Here is a 9,411-nt window from a genome sequence, read left to right as displayed (position 1 = left end):
CCTTTTAAAAATACACTTTGCTTCCAAATTTCTAAAAGGGGTCTGACTTTCTTTGAGAGAAAAAAAAAGAAAAAAAAGTCAGTGTTGCAAATAGTTCTAAGAATTACTTTAAATGGCAAAACTCTCAGATGTTATTTAAATACAGTAACTCACATAAGAGGAAAAAGAAATGATAAGCTGACATTCAACCAATATGCAATTAAAATCTTTCCTTATTCATTCATCAGAAGAATGCATTATTTTTAGGCCACAAAAAGACTACAACCTCGAGAACCAATGACCTATGTCTGACCATAATTTTATATATATTTGGGACTAACAAACCTAGTGGACAGATTAGAGAGGCAAATACAAATGAAGACCATTTGAGCGAGAAACAGGAAGAGAAAAGAGATTTCTAATCTCCAGCAGAGAAGTTACCTTCTCCAGACTCTACTGAAGCTGATGTGTTTCCAATGTTGGTCCCACTAACTCACCACAAATCTTTCTCAAGGAATCAACAAAGAAGAGATGATGAGTAAGATGATGAGTTCCACAGTCTCTGGCAGGCACATAAGGAAACTTCTCTAACCATCTAAATTCCTTTTTAAAATTTCTTTTGTTAGGTGAAGTGACTATATTTTAGCCCTAGATAGTGAAAGTCAATTGAAGAAAACAATCTTGTCAGCAGAAAGACTGCAAACTGACTTAGAATCTACAATGGTCGGCACCCCACACCTTGCCACTACCCCGCTCACACCAGCTGCTATTCAGTGTGTTATTCATTCTGCATAGTTACTCCACTTCTTACAGTGCTATTGTTCCACTGATCTTTAACCTGCAGCTCATATCAAATATCAAACAGTGGAGAAAAAATGTGCTGCACTTTGTGCAAATAAATAGAAGCTACGAATTACATGCATTAATGCATTTTTCTTTTTCTTTTTAGCACAGCAAGAGAGCTCATAGATGCCTCAGTAACAAGGCTATCTTTATTTAAACTACTTCTACAGGTTTCCTCTTCTTCCCAGAAAATGGCACTCAGGCAGAATAACTAATTTCTGAAAGCACCACGCAGGAGAAAAAAAGCAAAACAAAAAACCAAATAAACAAACAAAAAAAAATTTAAAAAAATCAATCCACTAATTGCAAACCATTAGTGGCCTAAACTGTTCCAATTTCTCTGTTCCTTTGTCCTGCTCCCCCACGTTTATAAGGGATACTGCATCTTTGACTGAGCTCCTACCGCACCACCAGACAAGCTACACACAGTTTGGAAGGCCCTATGCAGTCATCATGACAGAAGGCTCCGCAGCCTTTGCACACGATCATGGCTTTCAGCCTGCAGGAGCATTTCAGTTCCAGCTCGTCGGCGTTGCTGCTGTCAGCAAATTTCTGAACCGGGATCTGCGCGTTCTGGTTAGACAGGCCTGTGGCAGTGTTTGAACCACTTCCTAAAATCCCAATCGATTTCTCAATTGCAGATGCCGCCCTTTTGAAACTTGTGCTACCAAAGTGTATTGTTGGATAATTTCCACAGAGCTGCTGCTGCTGTTGCTGCTGCTGTGGGTGCTGCGTCTGTATTTTCTGAGCAGCAAGTTGGGTAAAAGGCTTCTGTGGCTCAGAAAGTAAATAGGAAGAGAAATCTGCATTTTTTAATGCAAAAGCTTTTAACTGTTCTTTAACTTCGTTCTGATCATAGGAAGCTTGTTTCATGCCCAGTTCGCAGCTGCTGCTTAAACCTTCCTCAAAAGAAATAGGTTCAGATTTTATATTGCTACAGATGCTTGCTGGCTGAGGCCAACTAAGTCTTTTAGTGGTTTCCATAGTAACTGTCGGTTGTTTTTGATCAGAGGGGACTTCTGGATTTGGGTGAGGAGGGGGAGGAGGTGGCAGGGGCGGAGGGGGAGCAGGGGGATGCGTTAATGTTTTACTCTGCAGAGTTTGAGAGGCACTGGCAATGTCATCACCTTCCTTAATTTGAATATTAGGGGAAAACACACTTCCTAGCCTCAGCTGGTGAGCTGCTGTAGAAATATTCACGTCTCCCAAACCCTTCTGTTCCAGGTGTCTGCTAAAAGGAAATGAGTTGCAGCCAGGTGGGCCTTTTGAAGTAGTTTGCAACAAAGCTGCCGTAGAAATGGGGCCTCTTGCAGCCATGGACATTTGGTAAAAATGCTGTCTATGTGAGGTACTGGCTTCTGCGTGAAAGCTGCCATTTTTATCAATGTGAAATAAGCTCTGCTGGAAACTGCATGAAGGCAACGGTCTCTTCTGCTGCTTGATCTCTGGGCTGTGAGCGATCCGGCTCTGAATGGCGTGTTTGTTAAGCCACTCCTGCTTAAATGGCTGTCCGTGCCCTAGCTGATTCATGCTGGAACTAATTACACAAGGAGCCACTTTAACATCTGTGTCCATTGACACCTTCCCAGGCTCACATTTAATTTGAGCATGTTCCCCTATAGTCCTGGCCATCCTCTTTTTCGGATGGTTTTCACGCTTTCTGATTTGTAGTGGGGCTATGCTGCCTGCTGTAAATCCTTTACCATCTGGATTAGGAGAGTTGGAAGCATGTTCAACGACATTTCTCTCAGCCACTACTGTTTTACATACTGAGGTAGTTTGCAAAGGCAAGGGAAGCCTGTTAATTTCTAGTTTGGCTCCTGATCTGGGCTGCGGCAGCACTTTTTCTAAAGGCAGATTGCCTTGCAGTAACTGTGTCACTAAGGGGTTGTTGGCCTCCACTGACGACAAGCGACAGCTGGAGCCCCCGGCACTCGTAACTCTCTTTAGGGTTTCCGTTGTCAGGGACAGGGAGTCTTCCATGGAGTCCGCGATGGATGTCTTGGAGGTCTGCGGTGGCTGCACACTCGTGGCTATTTCTGCACTCTGGGCAGGCATTTCAGGAACTGTAAAATCCTCGGTGTCCATCCTGAAGCACTTGTCAGTCTCATTAGTTTCCAGTTTAACGGGAACAGCAATGCTTGTCAAAAGACTCCTGGACTGCAGTTCTGACATTTGTGTGTAACTGGAAGGTTCGCTTTTGACATTTTTCAAGCAGTTTTGCTCTGTGTACTCGTTATGCTTACCAGAGGTAAGATGGCTGACCACTGGCTGGTCTGTATTCATCGCCTCCTCATCATGCCAACAGATTCTATTGTTAGTGTTGTACTGATTGGCACAGGCAGCATTGGCTTCATTTTTCAGTGCTGAAGGACCTCTTAGTTGCTCAGCAAAGCCTTGGCTGGTAGTAACCACCTCAATTAATTTATCTTGAGGAGCAAGAGGCACTTCTCGAAGACTTGAACAACCTGCCTGCAAGTTTTTGCTGTCTTGCTTTGCTGTAATGGCGATAAAGCTGGAACTGTGCTCAAGATTTTCATTAGCAACCACTTCAGGCCTGCTTATGACAGACACCTGAGGACAAGCTATACTTTGTAAGGCAGCTTCTGTCCTTACAGGTCTGCTCTGCAGGTCAATGCTGTTCTCTGCATTTTCAATAGAGGAAGAAAGTGACAGACTGGAATTCTGGTTCGTAGTGTGGTCAACAATGACTTTACAAGGTATCGACCTATTCATGGCAGTTTGTGTAAAGCTCAGTGGATGAGATTTACCAGAGAGATCCATCCGGCTTCGTGCTCCAGAGCTTTTTTCTAAGAGATCAGCATTCAATTTAGTAGCGTTATCATAAGAGTTTATTGTCACCATGTTACCAGTAAACATTGAGATAGGTGGCCTTGCAACAGAATCTGCTGCTGCAAGGGCCTCACTGCAACTTAAAGCTGACCTGACGGTAGTGTGGATGGAGACAGTGCTCTGCTCGCTACACCTGGTTATGGCTATCTTATCAGAAGGAAATCTGTTGGTAGCCCCCACTGGGGGAATCAGCACAGAACTACCAGCGAGATGATTTGGCAAGTTGCTTGCAATAGATGAAGCTGGCACAGTGGCATAATGACCGGAGACTGTGTTATTCACATTGCTACTGGGCACTGGCAACCTTTTGTCATCGATGGTGTTTGATAAGACTGTGCTGTCTATGGAGACCGGTACATTACTGTTATCAATACATTTTGGTCCAACAGTTATGCATGGAGTATCAGCCCCTTGGATGGTTTTCAGCATATTTATATTGCAGGCTGAAATTGCTGTGTTTGCGCTGTCAACAGACATTAACACAGAGGATTTATCAACAGAACTTGCAAAAGAAAGTTCTTTAACTGCTCCAGACATAGCAGTGCTGCAAACACACACAGAGACTGAACTTTTATTATAAAGCACTGGCACACTGTTACTTTCAGTAGAGGTAGATGAAATAATTTTCTCACACAATTGTGGCACAGGTATATTTTCATCAGAACTGTGCACAGGTATCTCAGTAGCAGTTTCTGGTAATGTAGCTGTGTTAAGGGACTGCTGCAATAAAGTGGTGGTCTCACGGTGATGAGAAGACTTGTTGCTAGGGGACCTGCAGTTAGGATTAACTATAATGACACCAGTAGAACCTTCAATCTTCGTGTCAGTAGTCGTTGGTATCTCCAGAGATGAGGTACTACTTTCCTTTGAGCTGTACTGTGACTTTGATTCTTTATTAGTCTGGAGTAAATGAGCTCTGGCTTGATGCTTTGCAAATAGCTTGGCCTTTGTTTGCTCCTTGATGTGTGCCAGCGTTCTTGTCTTCCCACCTTCGCATGGGGTCCCCATTGCACCAGAGACTATGCTGGCAGCTGCTGCCACGGCTGCTGCAGCTGCAGCTTCTCTTTGGGCTCTTGCTTGCTGAGCTCTTGCTTTGATATCTGCCAGAGTTCTAGCCCCAGTGTTTCTCCCACTGCTGACTGATGTACTTGGGGAAACTCGAGGTTCTGGTTTAGAAACAGGCTGGCTCTTGATGATAAAAGGTGGTCCAATTTTTGAAAGCTGAATCTAAAGGAAGAAAAAGAAAAAACCCAGTAAATTTTAATAAGATCATCAACTCACTAAAATAACCAGCTGTCTCTTTGAGGGTCAGAGAAAGATAATGAAAGGAATTACTGTTCAATGCAGGTGGACAAAAACCTGCTAAAACTAAATGATATGTATGCTTCAATATTTTATCATCCTGCAGCATGAATAACTGACACCTGTATTAGCCTACTCACACTGATCCTTCTGACAGGAAGAAAGATTGAACTGGATGACAACATGATGCTTATCAGATACAATTTGTCAGACCTGTTTTATATTCAGTGCATCCACCTGAGATGATCAGCAAGCCTCGTGCAGTGATACTGGACAAGAACTTGCAAGCAAACCCCTTCCTGCAAACATGTGAAAAAGTAACCATCACATAGTGCCCTTCTCCCTGGTCACCAGTGATCAAGGCTGTGTTTTGCTTATAAATCTGGCAACAAATCTTGCCATTAGACAGGATGTAGTGGTATCTCCACAGAGCCTGTTTTCCAACTTCCATGATGGAGGATTTAAAAGGTGTAAAAGAAGTAAATCACTAAAGGATATGTCTTTTCTTTCCTCACTTGCATTTTTAAGAGACTCACTTTAGTACATCCCTGGATAACTTTTACATTACTGCACTTCAAAAATTAAATCCTCAAGACTATAAATAGCAAACCCACAAATATAAAAAATTTAAATACCTAGCACTTTAAGCAAAACAATAACCTGTAAAATCACTGGAATTATTAGGATGTTTCCAATTAGGCATATAGTTTTTCAGGATTAAAAATCCTGGAACCGCTTTGTAACTCATACACTCTCTCAGGATACCTCAAGGTTGGAAAAGAAAAATTCAATTTCTTAAAATGGACATATGTCTACTGGCTGTCTCTAGCAATAGGACTTAGTGGTTAATACTATGACTTATCTTCTGAAAGAAACTGAGTAGAAAACTAAGTAGTATTTGTAGAAAAAGTAGTCATAAGATATGATGGGAAGTGACAGCCATACAACAGAACAACTTAGAAGAACTGGGTTCTTTTTTCCTCCTTTAATTACAAATGATAGGGGTTTGTTGGTGAGATGATACAAGAGCCAATTTTTTTTTACACAAAAAGCATACTAGAATTGACTGCCCACAATTCTTCAAAACATTCTGCTTTCAGTTTCAGCAGCAACTCTTTTCAGTTTCCACTTTGCATTACCAGAACTCCTAGAGCTCTAAGTACTTGGTTATTTTTTATTATTATTATAGTAATGACCTTTCTTTATTCCCTAGTGATCTTTTTCCTTTATGCTTAGAGAGTTATTAGAATTTATTAGGCTAGATAGAACCTTCCAAATATGAAAGAATATCACTAAACTCAGAATGGGGCTAACTTCCAATTGCATCACTGCTCTTAAAAATAAATTATCTGAAATATGCTTCTGCACTAGTGATTAAAGCCTATTAGTCTATTTGCCCTCCCGGCCATATTAATAATGTTCAGTGACTGCAGAAGTTAAAAATAAATGCAGAAAAGGGCATTTCTGAATAATCAGGAACTAGTATTGCAAAGTCAATGGCTTAAATACAGTAAATTGGATCTTAAACTTGGCTGATGTCATCAAGTACGAAATTAAAAGGCTCAAAACACTGAACCTATATATAACTGAATCTACAGAACTCTCTGTTATGAAAAGAACCCTTTTCAACTGAAATATACTTTCTTACATAGCAGTATAATACACACACAAGTGCTTGCTTAGGTGGTGTATTTTTTTGCCCTTTGCTTTGCCATTAACAAAGGTATCTATATATACATAAATCAGATACTTCCCCCTGATAGGTCTGTTTCCAGTTAATTCTTCAGGGAAATATTATATTTCAGCCTACCCCAAGCCTTGGGCTTGCAAAAGGATCTTCAACTATTCTGGCTCTTGGTTCTCTTGCTGGATAAAGGTGCTGGTTATTTTTCTAAGTAATGGTTATGATAACGTTTATTCGTCATGCTTGCTAGAGAAGACATCCACAGAAGAACAAGCACAAAACACAGATGGGAACAAGCACAAAATACAGATGGGAACAAGCACAAAATTAGAAAAACAAGTGCTGCATGTGAGTGGTGGGGAAAATCTTGAATTGGATTAAACCAACGGATCCTGGAGAGCTCTGCCACAAACAAAATCAATCTTCTAGCAAAGAACCCTACTGAACAAGTGTATACATATCTGTACCAGAAGTAATTTGGCATGGTGGAAATGCAATAGTAAAGCAAAACCATCAGTACTAACAACCCTTATACATCCCCCAAAAATATACCATGTACTGCGCCTGTATGCAGTTCATAGAGGGACACAATAAACATTTTGTTTCCAAGCCACCCTGTTTATTCATTACTTTACCTTAAGGGGTGGAACTCGGGGCTCCTCTCTGGGCGGCTGTTCTTTATCAGATGGACTTGTTGAGGAAGCACTGCGAGTAGGCAGATCATCATCTATCCTAGCTCTCTTCTCTTTACAGGTTCCAAAACTGTGCTGTTCTGCTGTTTTCCTCTTTGGGATCTCTGGGTCTCTACTTTCATTTCTTGCTTCTGGTGATTTTGTGGGTTCTAAAGACTTGGAAGGATGTGAACTCTCTAGACGACTTTGGGTGCTGCCTGTTAGCTTGTGAGACTTACTTCTGCACACTTCAGAGAATGTAGCTTTCTCTAGAGATGAGGTATATAGTTTATCGTGTGCCTTTGATGGAAGCAATTCGATATTTTTGCCAAGTGATCCTTCTGATAAGACAGACACCTCTGAGGGCAAGAGCGTACCTTTCTTGTCACCTCTTTGCTGAACACTGTGATTTTTATTTTTGATCACCTCTGGAGGAGTGTGTTCTGGGATGGATGCAATGTAGGATTTCTCAATTTCAGAATGTGTCTTACATGGCTGATGACCGAGGTTTTTGCTTTGGGACTCTTCCAATACTGAAGTATCAGGTAAAATTGTTAGTGGACCAACTTTCATATTTTCAGGGGCACTCTGAAGTTGTTTTGGCTGAACAAGATTCTCTTCTTGAACCACCTTAGGAATGACAGAGCTTTCTTCTTTCAGAGTGGGAAGGGAGTCTTCCAACAAAGGTGATTTCCTTTGTTGCAGAATAAGTCTTTCACTGCTTGGGGAATTAGAGACTGGAGATATCTCTGATGGAAGAGGCAAACTATTTGTCACAAATGGTTCAGAAGTTAGAAGAACAGAAGATACTGAAGATGTTTCTGATGTTAAAGGCAAATCAGACATTGGAGATGTTTCTGATGTTAAAGGTAAATTAGAAGCTGGTGATGCCTCTGATGTTAAAGGTAAATTTGACATCAAAGATGCTTCTGAGGTTACAGGTGAGGTGGACATCGGAGAGATTTCCGACATTAAGGGTGTGTTCAAGTTTTCATCACTGGCCTTCTGCTGAATATCACCTTCAATATTTTCAGAACTGGACACTTCAGATGAGCAAGCTGTTTCAAGAGATGCTGGAGTACAGGGCTCCTCTGAAGTCGACTGAGTGTCTCCTCCAGGAGAGGCAATACAAACTTCTAGACTTCCAGAGGAAAAGGAAGTTTCAGAAATACAAGCATTCTCAGACAACTGCTCCTCAGGGTCACTATGAAGCTCCATATCCACTGCAATGCCTCCACCAGTGAACAAGGAGCCTTCCAGAGCAGCACTTTGCATTTCTGGCACAATTAGCTCTTTTGCAGACTCAGAATCCTTGTCAGCTGTACCGCTGACAGAGTTTGTGGATGAAGCTGATCGTGCTGGTGATATGCAATCCCCCAGCTGATCTATCACAACTGACATCTCCTCCTGAGGGCATTCTGACTTCAACTCTACTTTAATTTCAATGCGAGATGCAGTATCAGTTACATCATTCATCATGACACAGGACTCAGTGCTGTCTGCAAGCTGTACTGCCTCTGTTTCCTCATTTGTGCCAGCTGGACTTACAGACTCCTCAGAAAACTCATGCTCTGGCTTATGGTTCTCCTCCTGGCATTCACAAATACTTGTCTCGACCTCTTCAGCAATTTCCTCCTGAATTACTGATTCTTCAGGTATCAGTATATCCTCAGAATCTGCTGTTAGATCCTTGACAGGAACCTGCTCCATACTACAACGAGATGGACTATAATCTCTCTCTGGTAAAGCTTGAACTTTAGCACCTTTCTCCTCTTGATCCTCAAAGGTTGCTTGCTTAGAAGGACCAGGGGTGCCAGAAGATCTGCACAAAGAATTGCTTTCATCTTCATCATTGTTCTGCACTGCAGTGAGCTTCTTTGACTCTCCTCTTGACATTCCCAACCTAAAGAAAAGCAGAAATTAAAATAGGTATTTCCATCACATTAAGGATAAGGGAATAGGCTAACCTTTGTCACCCACATTTTTTATTTCCAAAAAATACATATTTTCAAGTTTACAATAGTGGCTCGCTTAAGTGGTAGGTAACTAATTTATATACAGTTTTATGTATTTTGGAAA

General features: G+C 41.5%; 1 protein-coding gene across 4 annotated transcripts in view; it reads right to left on the bottom strand.

The window, feature by feature from the left end:
- Nucleotides 1-596: 596 nt before the first annotated feature.
- The window catches only part of ASXL3 (ASXL transcriptional regulator 3), a 122,377-nt gene continuing 113,562 nt past the window's right edge, over nucleotides 597-9,411 (bottom strand). For all 4 annotated transcript variants that reach the window (XM_058018268.1, XM_058018261.1, XM_058018277.1 and 1 more), the window contains 2 exons: nucleotides 7,297-9,235; nucleotides 597-4,902 (listed from right to left, as the gene is read on the bottom strand). In XM_058018268.1, coding sequence (XP_057874251.1) covers nucleotides 1,222-4,902; nucleotides 7,297-9,235 — 5,620 coding nt within the window. In that variant the 3' untranslated portion in view covers nucleotides 597-1,221. The remainder of the gene's footprint in view (nucleotides 4,903-7,296; nucleotides 9,236-9,411) is intronic.

This window comes from Melospiza georgiana, chromosome 1 (genome assembly GCF_028018845.1).
Source record: "Melospiza georgiana isolate bMelGeo1 chromosome 1, bMelGeo1.pri, whole genome shotgun sequence".
NCBI classification, from domain to species: Eukaryota; Metazoa; Chordata; class Aves; order Passeriformes; family Passerellidae; genus Melospiza; species Melospiza georgiana.
This window is presented reverse-complemented; position numbering and strand designations above follow the sequence as displayed.